Genomic DNA, 21,054 nt, shown 5'->3' on the forward strand with positions numbered 1-21,054 from the left:
GTATACAACAGACTACTGATAACACTGAGGTAGTACACATACATCATAGGTCCCAAAACTAGGTAGAATTTGCACAGTACAAAGTACCTAAAAACTGCTGGCCACAGCACTGAGACATCTGAGAGACACCAGTTCTGAGCTGCTCCTAGCTTTGGAAATCAGCGGCGCACATGCACTGCCTTGGGCAGAGGCATCCACAGCATCTTTCATTTCAGCACCTGATGCATTCCCATTGCCAGTCCTAATCTCTGATTTGAAAGTACAGAAGTATAATTCGGGATATTACCTTGATGATATTGCACTAATTTTATATTACTGTATCATTATCATAGTAGTAGAATTGTGTGCATCATTTGCAGTAATTTTAGGAATGGAATGTCATAAATATAATGCTTATAGGCATTTATAAAGAAAGTACAAGCTTGTAGTGCATGAAATGATTACAACTGATCAGGGGGTGTGTATAGCGAACAACTCATTTTTTAGATGACCTTCAGAAACAGTGAATACGCTGCAGTACTAGTAGAGAATATCTCTACCACCAGCCCAAATCATCCCTTTGAACTTATTTGAATGATTTGAAAGAAGAATTTGGTGCTTTGTAAATTATTAGCAAAACAAGACATAGCGCAAACTATTAGCAAAGCACTAAATATTATCAAATCCTCAATATTACCATTCAAAGGACTGCTTTTATCCTGGAGCCCATAATGCATACAGATCAATTCATATATTTCCATTTACAAAATAAAAGAAAAGGCAACACTTAATGAAAGTAGTATTTCGATTGGGGGGGGGGCAACACACAAACTACAGTAAAACCTACTTGGCTTTAGAAGTGGTTAGTGAGAATCAGACAACCATTTAACTGCTTCCATTTGACAAAAGTAGTCTGGTTACTACCTATAGATAAGTGATGGAAAGTGTTTTCTGTAGTTAGGTATGTTCAAATTCAGGTAATATTTTCACTTCTCAACTCGAGTTTTGCTGCCTTAAACATTTTTTTAGCATCTTAGTTATTGGTGGGTTTTGAGAGATAATTTAGCTAGATATTGTGAATTGACAGTCATTCAAATCAGAATTAGCAGCATTTTCTTTCATATGTGTACTATGAAATGACAATAGTGAAGAAAAAACATATTTTTCAATCTGCATAAGAGTCTTTTAGCCATTATCCTATGAAAAATTTCAGTATAAACAGCAGCTACATAGAATTATTTAATATACTTAGTTTTAGCTAAATATCCATTCACTATTTAAATATATCATCAATAAGGGACTTCTCAATCAGAATTCATATTTTCTTCCCCATACACAGACATTTCATAGAAGCTACAAATCCAATGGGAATCTATCCCAGAGCGTATTTTTACCTCCTGAGTAGGCCATGTGTGATGTGTAAGCTACTCAGTGACTCAGTTTGATATAAGCATTATAATATACATGTATGCTGAATTAGTATACCATAGATTACAGTTTAATATATTTATTTATCAACCAGAAAAATTACAGAGATGCACACCCCTAAAAATGCATGATTCAGTGCTCTTATTTAGGAAACATGAGGTCAGTCATCAAGGTCTATGTTCTTCTGTTTCACTAAATACAAAGCTTTCATTAAAAAAGGATCTGCGTCTCCCAAAGTAAGAGCTAAGAACAGTTAACATTTTGAACTTAACCCTGTCCCTAATTTGGATAGCTGATGATTTGTAAGATTCATCTTTGATTATTAGAAGATAAAATCATAGGGCTCATCCTTTCTTTTTGAGATCATCTTTAAGAACATTAAGATTTAAAACCTGTGATCACAACTAAGTCTAGATTTATTAAAATTAATTGCCCAGTAAATTAAAAAAAAAATTCAATTTGCATGTAAGTTTGTGTCAGTTACCTATATACTACAGAATACTGAATACTCAAGACATACTCCTGAAAAACTCATTTAAAAAAGCATTCTGCAATAAGGACTATCATTAAGATTTCCTGGTTCCAGCCAAGAGAGACATCAGTAGACTTGTCTGAAATTTGGTTTGGGACTTTTTTGGGGCCACCATCAGTTCTGCAGATTACTGCATCATTGCAACCAAACACTTGTCTATTTTCCATTTAAGTCAGAGGTATATTTAGTCTAAATAAGTCAGAATATCAAGAAGTTTTACTGCAGGTAACAGCTGCTCAACAACGAATTAAAAACTATGGGCCCTATACACAGGTAAGTCTTACTGAAAAATCTTAGTCAATTATTTCAGCATTTGCCCAAACAAATTTACTGCAACAGTTCGTCCAGAAAGTGGATGTTTGGAATTGCTATTTAAACAGAGTCTACTGAACTGGGCATTTGATTGAAAGCTTGTGACGATGAGTAGTGATTAGTAGATGCATGAACCAGACTCCAACCAGCTGCTCTTTAAATTTTGGAAGCAGCAATCCCCTTGAGACAAGCCTTAAATATCAACTGTGACTTAACTCAATGTACTCTAATAAAATAGATAGTTCATGTAAAGTATAAGAAATCCCATTGCAATCTTAACCCTTCCTGGCAGTGAGCAAACAAGACAGCCTGCCTCTGGCATATGAGCAACAGAAAAGCATCTAGATGATTTATGGAAAGACTTTGTTCTGGAAAGAAAAAAATTATGCAACTCCAACACGTGACCTTTAGTTTTCCCTAAAGAGTCAGGAGGCTTATGAAAAAACCTTAATAATAGGTACAGATGTGATGCGTATGAACTTCAAAACTGGCTTTGCTGGAAGCAATGGATGTGCCCTAAGTATCTTTCCTCATATAGCGTATTACCTAGCCCATCAGTCAAAGCAAAACTGAGAGGCATTAGATACAATTTAAAAGAAAAGCGATACATATACTGCAGACCCTGATAGGGGCTGCCAAAGTACATCACCTGTAATTGCTACAAGAAATCAATTAGGTCTTTTAGAAACCTGATTTTTTTCTGTGGGAAATTCAAGGCCTTTTGATGATACTGGCTGTAAGACTGCTGACTGAGACATGCCATCTTCTTCCAATAATCACATAGTTCAATAGAAGTAGTCTAGAATTTAATGCAGTTTTGAATACAGCAAACCAACCTTCCATATTGACTTCTGTGTTTAAAAAAGGTATTTTGCCTCTATCAAAACCTTCTGAACAGCCTCTGAACAGTTATGACTGCAAAACTCTTCTAGCAATTTATTACTAATGCTGTAAAATGACATTACATGGTTAATGGTGGTCAACCCCCTGATTATATAAAACACTTTCCAGTAGATTCAGATATAAAAGGGGCTGATTGACAAATGCACATCCAGGCTGAAATGGAAAACACCACACAGAATCGTCTTTACTTTTTTTTTTTCTAGCACATTAGTGAGGAAAAGTATGAAAATAATTTGTTTCTCCAGCAAATTGGAAGTGCAGCCATGAAAAATTGTAGACTTGTATTCATCTTCAGAAACCAAATACTAAAATCTTCATTTTCATCTGGATAACAAGTAGACAGTAAAATTAATCATATTAGCAACATGCACTGGAAAAGTTACTCTAGGACTATCACAGCCCTTGAACTCTCACTTTCAAGGCAACAGAACCTTTCCTGCTTAAGCAATAAAGAGGAACCTCGCTGAGGGAGAGCTACTGAATTTGTCTCCTGTATAACACATTAGCCCCAAATGCATATTACTTCTTTGAAACCCAAAAAAACTAGTCCTTTATTTGTCTGTTGTACACATGCAACATTTTATAGTACACAGACATCGTATTATCCAATCTGATTGGACTGTTGATCCTAAAAGTGTTACTTATCTGAACAAAAGAACTACCAAAAATGCCACAACACTGTGAGTAACCAAGAATCTGTTGAGGATGCGCTCCAGCCTATCAGAGATATCTTAAGAACTGTTAAGTCTTTGGAGGGGGAAGGAAAAAAAAGTCTACACATAGACAAGTGTCCTGTAGACTAAAACTCAATCCCAATTTCTGGAGAACATGACAAAAAAACCCCAAAACCCAAACACAAATGAGTGATAAATTTATTGATAGGGCAGAGATCTAAATTTGGACAACAGCCTTCTTTTATGTTATGGGCAGAAAATAATTTGATTCGGTCCCATTACATAAAATCTCACAAGAGACTACTCCACTTAAGAGAATGTCTTAGAGCGTTACCAAACATGTGGTGTTGCAAGATCAATTCTTACAGAATAATAATAGAGAGCCACTATCAGTAATTGCAGCCCAATGTCTTCTCCTCCCAACCCTGTCCCCCCACCTCAACAACAGTCCTGAAAAGGAACTGATCCAGTAATTGTGGGCATTACATCACATTTGTCATGTCTTGACTGGAAAAAGCTTTCTGACACCAGATAAGGAGAATAAAGAAGAGAGGGAAGTATGCAGGGAAAAACTGTTTTTTGAAAAAAAAAAGATTTTTCTCTCATAGGAACATTTGGTTTACACTAATGAGGAAGACAGAAGCTGCTGGGGTTGGATTTACTCTGCTTTATAACTTTGTACTAGAACCCAGAAACCCAAATTTCATTCTTGAATTCTACACTACCCGTCCTTTCTAAACTTGCACAGTCCTGGCTCTCAAAATCAGGTTTTCAGTAATAACCTAAACTACATTAGGAATATTTGGCTACAATCATTATATTCTTCTCAAAGTTTGCTTATTTGGTTACTGTAGTCATCAGCAACTAGTAAGACTGATAGAAACATCTTTACTACCAAATCCTTTGGAGACTATGGATGCTGAGCCCCTTCTGAAGAAACCTGATCATTCCATAGGCATCAGAAGTTGTTGACCGAAGAAGGGTCAACAAATGCTTGCTAAAAAATTGTGGTTTCTTCAGGGTTAAAAAAATTCTCTCGCAACCTAGCAATTCTGAAAGAAAATAGCATTTGTTGAAAGCAACATGAACGCTGGGAGAAAGTAATCCTGCAAAGCTACTTCAGAATCAGATTTGTTCTGCCTCGGCTTGATCACTCAAAAATATTTTTATAATTTGCCTCATCAGATTCTTGTTTATCCCAAGAAAACAAAATTGCAAATGGCATAGTTTTAAGGACAGAGATTCTCTTATATGAAGCAAGCTCCTTGAATGCTCTTTGATAACTGCCACAGCAGTCTCACTGACAGACATTTTAAAGTCATCACTATCAGCACACCAAGAATCCTCAAACATTTAGGACAAGACAGGAAATAGTGTGAAGAACTTTACAAAGGTAGGCTTAAACAAAAGTCATCAGAAACCTAAAAGAAAATTCTACACAAAACCAACTTTAAGTTACACAGCTACAGAAAAGAAGATTAGTATGTACTGCATTTTGCTACCGCACATTTTGTGAATTGTATTGATTTGGGATTATGCTGCCCTGCTGTGGGAGGACACAGGGACTACAAATTATATACATGGCCTCAGATGTCAATGGGTAAAAGACTGATACTGTGCACAGATGAGTTGGAGCACATATAAACAAAGTTTACAAAAGATCTCCCATGACTATTTGCCATAAAATGTATTTCTGGATAAGGAACATCAGTTTCCATTCTAGCAAATATTATGATCTCTGACTTCAGTTTTTAAAATATAAAAGTTGGCTAGGCATTTTATGCTGGACTTTGGTGGAATGGTATTAGATCATTTAAGCCAAAGCAATTAGTTTCAGTACAATAGATTGCTGTATTCAGATAAACAAGATACCTTCTGTGAATATGGCTGATGAAATTAGAATTATGACTCCATACTTCCTCCTTGCAACTGTTCATTCTTGTTCCTCTGGCAGAAGCTGCCCTTGCTACTGCAGTGGCAATGGAATTGACCATGCAAATAGTCCTCATCCATGAAATCAAGACAAGTCAGAAGACTACCAACAACAGTGTTCCCATCTAATGTTACCTTAGAGATCATCAGGGAGGCTCATACAGTCTGTCCCACCAGTTGTTTTAAATTAAAGCATAAGAACCACTTCACAATGTTGCTTTGTGCAACTCTGCATACACTATTTTCTTCTTCATGAGATCTTGTTCACCCTTAGTGCCCCCTGTAGAGCAGTAGGGACAAGTGTGCTTATTTTTATCAAACAGCAGAATAACTAACTGAAGAACAGGGAAAACACAAGAGGATCAGACTGCTGCACCACACATCTACATCAACTGTAAAGCCAAAGCATTCCTCCTGTGCCAAACCCCTCCTACATCCAAGCTCTCCCATGCTTCATTTTCTCACTCTAAATCTCATCTTTCTCCAAACATCAGTCCTCCTAAATGGAAAGGAACAAAGGAACACTTTTGCATAATTTTTGTCATTTTAAAATACATTGTGCAGTTTTTAATGATTGCTAGAAAAATCATAGTTATCACAAAGAAAAATCAGTAAAGGCTTTTTTTAAAAAGTTTTTCTAAAACTAGCAATCTGTTAAAAAAACCCTAAAAGAATGTTTTTGAAACAGTTGGCACCATCTGTTTAATTAAAAAAAAAAAAAAAAGGAAAAAAAGAGACTTCGTTAACTCAGCAGACCAGCAAATAAGTAAAAAGCCCATCAATTTCTATTTCAACAAAGTATGAATTATCTGGATTTTGCCAGAGAGAAATAGACTGTGTCATGGTAATGTGTAACTACATTTGATAACATTCTTTAGCGCATATTTCATTATTTCTCAACATCTCATAGGTACTCAAAAAATACTTAGCCACAAACCACATTTAATTCCCAAAACTCTGTGGTGAAAGCCAAGTAAACACATTACAAACCAGGCATCTGCTTACCCAAGCCCAACACATGGCATTCATAATTTTGCCAGTTCCGTTACTAACATATCCAAACAGATGCCAAAGGAAGTCAGCCAAAGACTTTTCAGGCAATGGGAATGAATTGGCCGTATTGAGAGGCAAAGCATTAAAATCACTTTATGGATGACACCAACATAAAACCATGGTGCTAAAGTTTACAATGCATAGGAGGAGTAAAAATAAATGTTAAGGCAATAATACAGATGCTCAGAACTAGAAATACGAACCTCTTATACACATTGTCAGCTGTTATCAGCCTCTGTTGCCCAAGTGCATAATATACACTTTCAGTGACAAAACAGCTGGGTGCCACCAGTCCCTCTTATCTCAACAACCTAAATAGTGAACTCACTGGCAACCACTGCATCCTCTAAGGGCTATTTGATCTATCAGATGATTTTGGTTTTTCCTGCTATAATTCCCAAACCTCAACCATTGGCCAAGCCAGATCACTTTCCCAAACACATGCTCACTGTGTATTCTGTGATGTCAGGCGAGATTCAGTAAGGGTAACAAAAATCTAGAATATCTGGGAAAACCAGAAAACCTGAATAATATAGATAGTACAGATGTGCTTGAGGAATACGGTGCAGATGCATCCATGTTGATCTGCGATCCTGCAAGGTCCAAAATCATAATGTTGGCACTGCAGTTAAATAAGCCTTGTGTAACTGGAGATTGCAGTTCAGCAAATTTCATTCACAACCAGTTTACGTCCATCAGGTCCAGCACTAAATCTGAGGTACTGTGCCTAAGTGGACCTGTGGTGACACCATCCTGCTCAGGATGCCAAATCCAGGAAATCCACCTTTGTTCAAGCTCAACGCTGCAGGAATGTTTCTGGACTCCAGCTAGTCCTGAAAACAGCTTACATGCCACTGCACCTAAGCTAATCAACCATAGCAACTAATAAATTAGCTAATAAGGCTTGCTAGAATTGACTACACATCTACGGCCTGACTTGTTCACTAACCAGATAAAGCCCTCCGGGGGCGGGGGGAGGTCGGTCACTAGACTGTAAGCAACATTTTATTTTAATCTTTCAGATTTCATGCTTGATTAGATTAGCCATAGCTTACAGTTCCTGCAGCCTTTTGTTCCTAGCCCTAAGAATATCAACAAAGTGCTCCTCGTATAGTGTGACTATAGGGAATTCATAGATTGCACCAACACAGTAAACATTCCGCAAATTCAATAGATTATACCAATAAGTAGATACTGGAAGTCTGTATTAATGCACTCAGGACTGTGAGGGATGTCATCACCTGTATGTAACTATGAGACAGAAAACAATGATATAAAACAGCTCCAGTGTAAAACTTCACTGACTGTGCTGACCCATGGCATCAACTACTGATGATGTCTGCTCCAAACCTCTTAACTGAACGCTTATCAAAGCAAACAAAGAGAAATATTGAATTTTTTTTACAAATCCAGATACTGCCCACTGGTCTGACCCCCCAAAGACACAAAGGACTAATGAAAAAGGACGCTGAAGTCAGTTGGGAGGTGATGGCATATTTTCAGAAAGAGCAGGGTTCAATTTTATTGCCAGCTGGGCACATTGAGGTAGGTGGGAGAAGCCTTGGAGGTCAGGCTTTATTAATGTGTGAAAAAAGATTAGCCTCCACATCATCCCCACTGCATTCCAACAATCCATTTTTCTTGTTTTCCTTTGTGATCGCTAGCATACAAAAAACAACTCATTCTCTCCTTTATAATGTCATTTGTCTTTTTTTTTTTTTTTTTGGACATATTTTTTCATTTGAAAGAATCATATTCAAAATGTCAGATAATTTACAGACTAGCAATGCAACATGGAAAAGAAGATATCTAGAAAAAAGGAAGGAGAAAACATTTGAATTTATGAGTATTTAACAGCTGAATAAGTCCCATCATTGAATTTTGCACCAAGCATCATTTGAAATATCTCTTTTCACTGTATTTTTTAAAGAAATGCTTGATAATGCATCAAAACAGCTTAAAATATATATAGAAAAAAAAAGACTTGATTTAGTTCTAAAGGAACTTCTAATGAAAAACAGCAGTGGAGACATTTTATTGTGGTAGTTCTATCAATGACTCCATAATAACTTTGAAAATATAAATATTTTATAAGTGTTTTTAAAGGTATTTAATATATAATTTATAAATATAAAATAGATTAAATATATATTATTTTTATATATAATGTTATATATATAAAATATAAAATAGATGAAAAAGCTTTGAAAAAAACAATAATACATATTCAAACTTTACCCTTTGACTCCTGGTAATAACATTCTGTCTTCTATGCGGATGCTGCCAATATGGGATCACAGTAAATCAAGTACATCTGACCTACCGAGCTTAACACGACTGTAAGTGAATCTCAAAGACAGGAATGCAGGACGTATGATGCTGCAGCCCTGATTGATAACGAATAAGTCAGTTATAAATAAATCTGGAACAGTTGGGATTGACTGTTGTTTAGCACTTTCAGACAGACATTCAGGGCAACTGGCAGGGACTTTGAAAGCTGTTTCCTATATTAGAATCATGACAAAAATAGAAGTGAGGCTGCACTCCCTCATCGTCTGCTAAAATAAGATCTTACTCAAAAACATTTTTACAAGTTTGGCAAGGCATAACTAGTCCACTGTCAGATACAGAACAAAATCATAATTGGAAGTCCCATGTTGATCTACCATGAATAGTTACTTACTGAATTAATAAGACAAAAACAAAAAAAAAAGAGGGGGAAAAGAAAAAAAAAAAAGTGGAGAGTACTAGGAGATATTAGGGACAAGGAGAAGCTGGTTCTACTACATTTTTTTAACTTGTAAGTGAAGGTACAATCAGAATTCATTAGCCAAAAAGACCCCAAAGACCTTTAAAAATAAAATAAAAAGGGAAAAATCATGCATTTTACCAACTGTCCTTAGGAATATATGGTGTTTTTTTGAGGTTTGGGGTGTTTTGTTGCTGGTTTGGGGGTTTTTTGTTTGTTTTGTTTTTAAATTCAAGAACAGATGTTGCATAATAACTACTGACAGCAAGGCTGAGTTGCGAGAATGGAACAGGAAAGAGGGAGCATGTATTGGTTTTTGTTTTGTTTTGAAGTGCCCCAAATACTGTTTACAAGGCAAGCATTTGTCACAGAGTTATCTCGCCTCCAGACTTAAATTTCCAGATATATTAAGCTGGCATTTATTTGTGTGGGTTTTTACAGTTAAAATATATCTATCAAACTATTGTAGGATTAGCTAGCTAGTTCACTGACTGAACAGCCCATTGTCCTGCCAAAATCATCAGTCTTAATGAGCAATTAAGAGCTTTCAGGGTCAGTGAGAACAGAAACTCATCTAGATCAGAAATTCTGTGTATAACTTCATGCTACTGTTTCAGATCATGAATGAATTTCCAAACTATAGGCAAGAGGCACATGTGACTGAAAATAGAATGTATATAGTATAACACAAAACCATAGGAGAGACCAGGATACAATAAGAGCAATGTGATTTAGCCAAGTAACTCTCCCAAAGAGGTTTGCCATAAACTGTTGTCAGCCAAAACAGGTCTGCATAGTGTTTTGCTGACAAATATGAAATTGCCCCACCTGCATGCACTCTGAACACCCTGAACCTAGAAACTCTGTGACCGTGGTGCACACTGCCAGCCTGCCCCTCTCAGCACAGCTCGTTGCTGCAGTTCAGCACCCAGCGAGCCCTGATGCCGACCTTGTGGTTCTGAGCAGGATCATGGCTTCTTGGGTCAGAACACACAGAAAGTGGACTCGTGCTTCTATACAAAACACTGCGTACCCAATCCCCCAGTCACTTCCAGCTATTATTCCTACAGTTTCTACAATATGCAAACTGCAACCGAATCAGCACTAGGAAATTTCTACAACTTGCCTTCTAAAGTAAGCCTAGCATAAATTAAGGCATGATTCAAGGACTCCAGGCTTGATCAAGAAATACACGCACACAGGACCACATTTCAGTCACTAAACTGTGTTTTTTTCCATCATGACAACTGCTGAAAATATGCTTGTTGAAAGAGAGAAAATTCATCATAAAGAGTCAAATCTTTTCTTTTCACATTGCAGACAGTTTCCTTTTACCATAACAGCCTGCATAAATGTATTTTAAACTAATTACCTTTAGGTGGAAAATATGACTTGCTTTCAGCTTTGTGAGGCCAGTCCACCACAAGAGGTCCAAACCTACGAAAGCTGGCAGTGATCTCATCTACAAAAAACAAATGAGGCACCTTAGAGAGAATATGAAGACTGACAGTGGCAAGGTAAAATTTCTTACTTTAAAAAAAAACCCCAACAACTTAGACTATTTTCTACACCTATTAAGAACAGTGAAAACTGCAATAATGTAGACAGAGGATACCTAAATATTCTTTAACCTCTATGCTACACATGGCTGCTTAAAAAAGTAATTTTATATTCCACTAATGCAAGTTTGCAGCAGGATTAAAATGCAAACATGATCTATCAGAAGTGAATATGCTTCAGCTGCAGTCTGTTTCTAATTATAGCCACAAAGCAGGGTCAGATGCAGCCACATGGGGCTGACGGAGAAGGTATATGCAGCATGGCCACTCCTTGTAGCATGCCCTAGAAAGCAAGCTGCATCAGGTCATGCGACTTGGGATTTCACCTTCCTCAGTCCCCTCTGGAAATCTGCCTTAAGTTACCAAGTTATTGCTTTGCTTTTTGAGCATCAATTTTGAAACACCATAGAACACATCTCAAACCATCCTGTAGGACAATCGTGTTTTACATGCAAATGCTTCATTAAAAAAGTATTTTATTTTCAAAAAAATCTTTTTTCTCAATGCATTTATTTATGTACTTTAAAGAAAGAATCGGTTTAAAATTGTGTCTAATGCAACGCTAGATAGATCAGAGCAACAATCTATCAGGAGAAAAGTTTGAAGACAAAGGCAGCGGGTTTCCAATTTTTTGATAGCTGTTTGAGATGTGTCCAGTTTATCTGACCCCATGAGCTGCACGTCAGATTTTTCAAGTGACTAGAGCCACAAAACACATATTGCATAAGGAGCCAAAGGAAAAAGGTGTTACTGGAGTAGACCTCTCATGAAAAAAGGTAACAGCTCCCAAGTGGCCATGTTACTCCCTTGTAGGTCAGGCTGGGCATATATTTTGATTCTGAATGATCCAGCAATGTTCACATCAGCTGTACCTGTTAGCCTGCTGCTTCTTACAGCTGGGGACTCAGGTTACCCAGCAGTCCCTGTATCAGCAGTCCTGCAACTCATGATGTGACATGGGAACTGTATTTCAGCTGTTTGTAAACCATAGATTGGCAACTCAGATTATTTCTTTATTAAAATTGCACGGGGTTTAGGCTTCAATTTAGTAATCAGATTTGGACATCCCTCTCTCTTCATTATAAGGCATCCTCAAATTCCTGTGTATGCCAGTTGAAGCTAGATAGTGGTGGATTCCAGCTATAATATGAAAAACACACCAAAACTTGTCATGATTTTGGTCTGGGAGTCAGGGTGTGCAGGGCACACAGAAGTAGAACAGGTATTGATTGAGATTGAGAAAAAAATGTAACCATGCCTACTAAGCTGATTATTTCATAGCCATATTAATTGCCCTACATTTGTCAACTGAACACTGCATATGTGCTGGATATAAGAGCTGATTAACTGAAGCCCAATGCATTTTGGTAAGGACTGTATTAACAAAGTCCTTAAAGTCAAGCACATCTTTTAGAAAGAACAGGGAAAGACTATGGAGGAGTGACAGTACCCACTAAGTTCCCTTTTCCAGCTTTTCCACTTTCCTACACATGCTGCTATTGCAGATTAGAAGACCTGCTATGCCGGCATTTCTGTCTCCATCTCTTCTGATCTACAGTACAAAAGAATGTCAGGTAAATTCTCAGGTGTTGCAGGGGGTGGTGGTGTTTGTTTTAAATAATGCCACAAGCACTACAAACGACATATCTGGGAAAATATGTTTGTTTTTTTATGAAAATCTGACCTTTTCAAAGTAATTATATGAAAGCCAATTCCCACATCTCACCGATGTAACTTATTCACAGTACCTTCATCAATGTCAGGAGGAAGACCTCCAACAAAGACTTTTCTAGAATAGCGTTCCACTCTTTCACCATTCTGACAGCGTGTTGGAGAGCTGAGACCCGATGATAAAGACTGATCACCATGACTGTCGTCTAGGAAGCCATCTTCAAAAGGAAAGAGTGAAGACCGACCTGTAACAGATTTTGTAGTATCTATAGTTAACACTATTTCCTGGAGAATTAAACATTTCAGTAAAAACCATTATATTTTGCTTGTACTGTTTTGCTTTAATAGAATTTGCATTAAAGGGCCCAGCTAAGTGGTCCAAATGATCATTAGTATTGCTTCTATTTTTCCAAGACTATATTATCCTTACAAGACAATAAACCTAATTTAGCTTTAAAACAAACCCTTGCGAATGGCTAACAATGAAAACCAACAAGTTATCTGATGAAATTGTGTGTCATAGCTATAGAAAGAACCTTCTAAGATTTACATTTCAAACCAATTCTTAGAGATTTAAATCTTCCATAACAGATCTTGAAGGAGTGATCTTAAAGAGCAGATCCCTCAAGCCACTGCACTGCAGAGCAGGAGTCTCCTTCAGAGTGCTTTACAGGGTTCTAACCACAAGGGCTGCATCACTTCCTCCTCGAGTGAATGGAGGCCTGGTCTAAGTAGGGGGGGCAAACAGCAAAATAAACATAGAAGAGCTTTGTATTGTGAATATAAAACATGTAGGTGAAGCAAGAAGCTTAGCTAACAAGAAAAAAAAAAAATCTTAAAAATCTTATTAAATAAACCACAAAAAATTTGCACTTGAAGAAAAAAGTTGTTAGCTAAGACAGCATGTCAAGCTGTTACTCAGTGTTAAAACACCCTTTCAGTAATGAATTAACAAAAAGCAACATAAATGGCTGCTACTCAGTTTGTTAATGAAAAGTAAAGAATTTGTGATCATCTGATGCAATTAACTTGTTGCTATTACTACCAAAGTATACACACATTATCTTAACAGATTTATTAACCCAGAATAGAAAGTAAAGAAATATTCAAAGTCTATGTATAAGCAACACTGTAGAACACTGTAGAACATGCCAACTTTAGAACTGAACAATTCCCTATACCCAAGTTGAAAAATAAATCCTGTGATGTAGAGATGTATAAAGGGGAGCTCCATCTCAACTCTGAAAAGGCTAATTGTCCCCTCAGATCATGGAGGATTGCTCCCAGAGATGGAATTATAATTAATTGATACAAACAGTTTATAGGGGGGTTAATTACAAATATAAATAGCAGGGCACATAATTAAATTCAAAGGTAATGCATCACATGAAACTGACCTCCAGCAAGACCTAAGGAAGAATTAACACCACACTGATATTAACAGCACAGGGAAGTACAGGAAATAAAAACAGGGGCAAGGAGAAAAAAAAAAATCAAGACATGCAGAGGAACACTAGTCAGAAAAATGTATACACTGAAAATATTAGCAGTAGAGTCTCCAGTAGTAAAGGACAGATTACAAAAAGAAGCAGCAGTCCTACATAAGGACAATAAGCTAACAAAAACCAGGAAAGATGTTCTGACTGACGCGGACCACCAGCCTGATTTTCTTTACGAACACCAGGAACTAGAATGACGGAGATCAACATTGACGGAGATCACAGATACATAAATACACTGAAACAAAAATCCTACTGTGCTTTTAAACACCAACATAAAAAAAACAATCAGAGAAGGATTTAGAGATGGTACTCTTCAAAGTCTAGTATAACTGGTTGGCAGAAATGGTGTGTTTAGAGCATAAACCAGGAAAGACTAATGATGAATATTCCATTAATGGACAAACAGGTCATGCACATACCTAAACATATGCATTTCAGCATAAAAGAGAACATATACCTGAGAGAAATAATGATTAGGAAAGCTAAAATTGTGTAAAAATATCAAATCAGAAAACCCATTGAAAAGTAGGAAATTCAAAAATATCCATAAGAGACTGGCATTTCTAAGAAACAAAATAATCTTTTAATTCCCACCCCCACCCCTCCAGCCTGCCTTCTTGTAAAAAATAAACTGAGCCATTTGTGGAAGTTGACATATCAAATTAATAGATACTAGAACAAGGTGTTCAACTCAAATACAAGTCTACAGAGGAAGCTGAGTAAGTGCTGAGTTCTGAAGGAAATAAAAATGCACAGCAGCTTAAAAAGCACGATGTCTCCTCTTATGCCAGAGTTTGACAGTCTGTAAGCATTGTACTCATCTTAAGTAAATGAAAAAATTACCAAAACCTTTAGTTAAGTCAAGTATGGAGTTAAATGTATGAAGTATACATTTAAAATAATCGAAAGCATACAGACAAGGGAAAAGGGAATGATTGTTCACTGTCTCTTCCAGTAAGGGGAAACTCAAGTGCATTGAACACAATCAGTACATAGAAGGTTGAAAGCAAGTCAAACTGTGGAACCCCTTGCCACAGGCTTTTTAAGATGCTGAAAAGCTGATATAGGTTCAGAAAGGGAATGAGCAGGAACAGGGGTAAAACCCATTGTGAAGCAATAAATATTGAGAAATCACCTCAACAAACCCCAGGAGGCAAACCTCTGGGAGAGTGTTATGGGAAAGCGTCACTAAATGCCCTATTTTTATACTCCTGCACCGCTTCTCTGGCATCTCTGAGTTGTCAATGTAGCTGAATAGATTTTGGGCTGATTTCCCATACCTGTGCTTACATCTGTACCTGAAAGACTGGTTGTAAAAGTTAAAAACATGGTACCTAGAAGAGCATGACTCAACAGCTCTAAGCATACCTACAAAGAAATGCTCACCTCTACTCAAAGAAAACAGAGGATCAAGTAGGGAACTAATAGGTTATGGCAAACCCCAAGAAATTTCTGACAAAACCTCTTCTCACTGAAGATACTTAGTCGCAGTGACAGAATCAAACACTAATTAAAATATCCAAGTATAATAAACATGAGATAAGTCCCTTCACAGATTCACCTCTGGGTACTCTGCATATTACCACAATGCAAATGGTAAAAACAATAGAGGGGCATATATGACAACATTTGATAAACAACACATCATTTTTTAACAGACTGTTGTAGAATTTTGTGTTTCTTAAGAAAGCTCAAAACAACATTATAAAATTCAAGGTAATGAAAAAGCATGAATATCACAGATATCACAGACTTTAATATTGTATTAATATTAAATTGTATTAATAAGGCAAGTCACAAAATCCCTAACATTAATGACGAGACACACGCGCACACACACACACAAATCTACTCGTTACTATACAGAAGCCTGAATTTCACACAGGAAACAATTATTATGGAGTGAAATATGCTTGCCAGTAGAGTAAAAAAAAAAAATAATTCTGAAAGTCCTAGCACATTCAGAACTTGTTTGCCCTGTTTTGTCATCACTACAATTTGTATAAAACAGCCTACACTGTGTTCATCATAATTACTGCCACTTTACTATATTTCACTTCTATGAGTAAACATGAGCTGCAAGAAATTAATAGTGTCCAACTGATCCCCACCTCCTTCCCTACTTCAGTGCCATTTGATCAACCTGGAAACACTTGCCACAATCTCAAAATTAAATTAAACAGTGTTCACATGCACACAGAGTATACAATATTATACACTCTGCATACTTTCCAATTTGTTTCAGTACCATGAGAGCACTGAAAAAGAATTAGGACAACGTCAACATCTGTTAACAATAGCTTGTTCTCTGGAAGGAGGGGAAAAAAAGGAAGGTAAGTTTGTGGAAAACTTAAATCTTTTCGTTTTAGCTATGAAACACTAAAACTAGTTGGCTTTGAACAAAATCAGCTCCAATTCTATTTTATAAACTGTGTTAGTACAGCCTGCACAGCCTACTACCTCAATCCATACATATGTGAAACCAAGTGACTTATACACTATCGGCTTGCTTGTATGGCTAGGTTTGTTGCCAGGCTTCTTCAGAAACATCATGCAAATTCTACATTTTTAAAAGGAAGCAATGTCACATTCATAGCTGTCACAGAACATACATGAAAAAGAAGATAAAATGAAGTTTAATGCCAAAGTACCCCAAGCAGATGGCACTGCCCAACTCTAACTGTTAAAAGCTGCAATCTTCACTGTTATTTTCTAAAAAAAAAAAAAAAAAAACCCAAACAAAAAACCAACAACAAAAAACCAAAACTCAAACAAAAACAAAACAACAGTCTGTGTAAGCTACAGCACAGTACATACATGTAAGGTACATTAGAAGCTTTCTTAGTAGTCAGCGAGCTTGCTATTGTCCATGTTCATTAATCTCTCAGAATAAACTTACATGCAACACTCTACATTTGTAGAATGTTTTCAGTCTGCTTTTATTTTTTAATGGTTGCCTATGATGAAATAAAATTTAAATGTGCTCAAATGTTGTATCTTTCTTTTTTATTATTATCAATATTCACTACTGAGGACAGTTATTAGAATTGGTATTCACAATGTTCTACCTAAGGCAATCCAATGTAATACTCAAGTGTAATAGTCAATGAAAGGTGTTTCATCTAAAACAAAAAAAAAAAGTGGGTTTGAAATGTTCAATGCACTAGTTAAACATCGCACTTCTAAAAAAAAAACCCCACCACAATCTTTTTATTTTTGAACACTACACATTCAAAGTCATAAATATGTACCATGAAAGTCTTTACATTCAGTTATCCTCCAGTTCACTAGTAATAGCAACACACTTGAAGTTATCCACTCAATATCATCATTGCTTTAAGCTGATATTGAAACGGAGGTGCTTTGAAAATGAAGCATATGAGATTGATTTATATGAAGCAATTGACGAACCAAATAATGTTAAAATTGGTAACATCATAAGAAAATGAAATATTTATTTCTCCCACTATTCAGCAAACAAAACATTTAGTAAATACTTTTACCTCTTCTCCGCCCATAGCTCCTGGCTGCATGTAAACACAGAAGAAAATTGTCGGTACAGCTGTCATTAGATTTAGCTTCAAAAGCAAAGAAAATGTAGCTTCTACCTCTTCTCTTCTTCCCCTCCCACCATAAAGAAGGAAAAGACATTAAAAAAGTGCAAGATGAAATTCAAACAACCCAAGACAAGAGAAAAAGTTTGAAGATGACACAGCCAGGGAGGAAAAAAAAAAAAGGAAGAAAAAAAAGGAACATACCTGCTGTGTAAGTTTTCTATATAGCAAAGGTATTAAAAAAATCAGGCATATCAGACTTACAGACTTATAAAATAATAATTTAGGATTATGGTTTTAAGAGGCAATAAACATCATAAACAGTAATCCTAATTATAATAATTCATTTTGCATTTTATTAAATCAGTTGTAGAGAACATATTTTTCAATTATGTTTCAATTTAAATAATTAACCATCTCTAAACGCTAAAATCCTACCAAAACAATATGAACTCAGTAGCCAGTATGTTCAGATGAATAAAAACAGATTGACAAAATGTCTGTAACTACCAGAATTAATACAGCATTTCAATGAGACATGCATCAATGGCAAAATCCACAATGTTGTACAAGAGCAGAAGCATATTTCATGTTATAATCGGAAATGCAAAAAGCAGCATTTATTTTAATCTTTAATTTTAGAATACCAGAAAATAATCTGGAAAACAGTGTCTTCTACACAGGGACTTCAATCTGTCACAAAAGGCATCTGTGGTCTTCCAAGGTAATCAAGTGTGGAAGGCTAGGGATCAGGCAGAGTTTTCCAACAGGAAGTGTACTTAAGCAATAGAGTCTTGTTTTGTTCCTCTCTCTCTTCACTGCAGTACTGTTTGTGTTCCTCCTCCTTCCCAACCCTATCTCATTTCAACCCTAACACAATGCCTTCCGCATGCCCAGGTTTTAGGTGTGATTCCTTTAGCTCTCCCTACAATCCCCCTTAGCCCACATAATCTAGTGCCCATGCCCTCCTTCTATATCCCAAGTGTCCTCTACCATAAACCCTTCCATTTTTCTATTTCCACCTCCAAATGCACGTCCTGAGGTATCCCACCATACCCCTCAGCTTTCCCTACCAACTTTTCTTTGGCCAGCAATTACATGACTAATCAGTTGTGGCTAGCTGAGAACCACTCATCTGCTGACTGGTCCCGTGGCTGTCACCTCTGAGTGGCCGGAGAGGCTACCCAGAGCAATGCTGAACCTCTTCAGCACTGGAACTAGTAATCTCTCTTCTACTCAAGCAGCTTCTTCCTCAAGCCCTAAAGAAACACGGTCTCAGACACCATACACCTGTGTCTTTTTCTCCTGCCATCAATAAGGCCACAAAAAAGCAACTACATGAGTATTTATGCATTAGGGGGATTAAAAAATTTCAAGGGCTATGATGAAGAACTGCTTCACAATTTATGTTTAACGTAGTGACAGTGGATGCTGTCTGTGTGAACAACTATTCAGGCACAGTGAGGCAGGTAGTAAGCCCTGAAACAGACTCTGCTCCTTGCACAGCAAGCGATAGGGAGAATTAATACTGGAGCTGGCTTTGCAGCAAGAATAAAATTAATCCTGCTCCTTTCTAGTTACTGCTAAAGCTATACTGCATTACTTATGATGATGGCAAAGAATCACTATCAGACCTCATGTAGCAAGTCCTTGTCTTGCTGAATGCCCATACACCAAAAAATAAGCATCTATCAAGGTATAGCTATCAACATATTTTGAGAGTAATTTATTTGAAAGAGGTTTCTCAAACAGAATGCTACCAATCTAAAAATTAAATAAGTATTACTTTAATATGAGATGAAAAAGACTTCTGTGTTTCTTTTTAAGAAAAGAAAGCTTTATATGCTTCATGTAAACATTTAGGCTTTGAACAAGATAACAGTACACAATTGCAGAAATCTACCACAGACTTGTGTAAATTTACAATAACCAATGTTACAGAATAACATTGCCATTCATGTATTCTAACACTTCTTTGTTACACTGCACTGCATAATATTACTTTTATCTTATATATGCACTCACACACATAATCTTTATGTCCATAAAAAAAAGTTTTACTGAAGGTAAATTCTAGGGGGAAAATAGCAGAATTAACTTAAACAGGAAGACAGTCAGCCGAGTCAGCTTTTGCTGATTTAAAAACACTGCATCACATTTGAACACTCAAAGGTGGTGAAGTTTCGCCATTGTTGATCACATTACATATATACACACACACGTATAATTTGAAAATTAACTCAATTTTATCCTGTGTTTACATTAAAATGTTACTTTTTCCAACAAGCTGGCAGTTATTCAGCACAGAAACTTAAGAAAGTCAACACACGCTTTATTGTGTTGTTGACACAGTATGCAAAATAAGAACGTGTCATTTGAGACAAGTTAATAAAAAATACCCATCTTGTTCATAAGTCAAAGTTGAAAGCACAACAGAAGAAATGGTTCATCAGGTAAATTTCATAACACCTCCAGTTTAAGTAAATATTTTAGAAAATAAACAATTCTGAAATTATTCTTGAATGAAAACATTTGGGAGCCAATAATTATTGCACTATTACAAACAATGAAATTACCAGTGTTATCTATCTGAAGTTACTTTCTCTCTTGGGCAATTCCAACAGAAGACAAAAGAAAAGAGACTGGGACCTCCCAAAATTGTACCCATCACTGATAAAGCCACTCCCATATACTGGCTGAAAGGTTTCCAAATTCACCACAAAAGTGGTTCTTTTCTAGGTACCTCATAGAACATTAGAGTACTAATGAAAACATTGCTGCCTTAAGAAGCAATGAGGCATTTTCCATGTAAAATGTGAAATTGTTGCAAGCAGGCACTGATCAGTTGTGCAACTCCCAGAACGATCACCACTGTGTTAGTGTTTCTCCATCCATTTGCAACTTTAACTCTGACAGGTAGAAAGTTACATAACCACTATGTCCCAAGTTGCATGTACTCAAATACAAAAGAACAATACATTCTTTTTGTACCTCCTGATAATCCTCCTGAAACTATTAACTCACCTCATCCCAGAACTTGAGTATTTTTACAAACATGAAACTGCATGTTGAAGAACGTAACTCCAAGCTTTTAACAAACAAGCAAAACCAACTCCCCAAACCCCAAATCTTGCAATGCAATTAAGTAAATTTAGTGCTAATGCTACTGGAATTCTCAAAAGCCTGCAGCAAAGATTACCGATTGT

At 36.5% G+C, this 21,054-nt stretch overlaps 1 protein-coding gene across 14 annotated transcripts in view; it reads right to left on the minus strand.

Annotated features, from left to right (window-relative positions):
• CPEB3 (cytoplasmic polyadenylation element binding protein 3) overlaps window positions 1-21,054 on the minus strand; it is a 96,565-nt gene that overhangs the window by 20,462 nt on the left and 55,049 nt on the right. For 6 of the 14 annotated variants that reach the window (XM_075758212.1, XM_075758211.1, XM_075758213.1 and 3 more), the window contains 3 exons: window positions 17,798-17,821; window positions 12,870-13,037; window positions 10,935-11,024 (listed from right to left, as the gene is read on the minus strand). The exons of 2 other annotated variants lie outside the window; for them this stretch is intronic. In XM_075758212.1, the coding sequence (XP_075614327.1) occupies window positions 10,935-11,024; window positions 12,870-13,037; window positions 17,798-17,821 (282 nt within the window). The remainder of the gene's footprint in view (window positions 1-10,934; window positions 11,025-12,869; window positions 13,038-17,797; window positions 17,822-21,054) is intronic. 6 more of the 14 variants (XM_075758218.1, XM_075758217.1, XM_075758214.1 and 3 more) reach the window with 3 other exon arrangements.

This window comes from Balearica regulorum, chromosome 7 (genome assembly GCF_011004875.1).
Source record: "Balearica regulorum gibbericeps isolate bBalReg1 chromosome 7, bBalReg1.pri, whole genome shotgun sequence".
NCBI lineage: Eukaryota > Metazoa > Chordata > Aves > Gruiformes > Gruidae > Balearica > Balearica regulorum.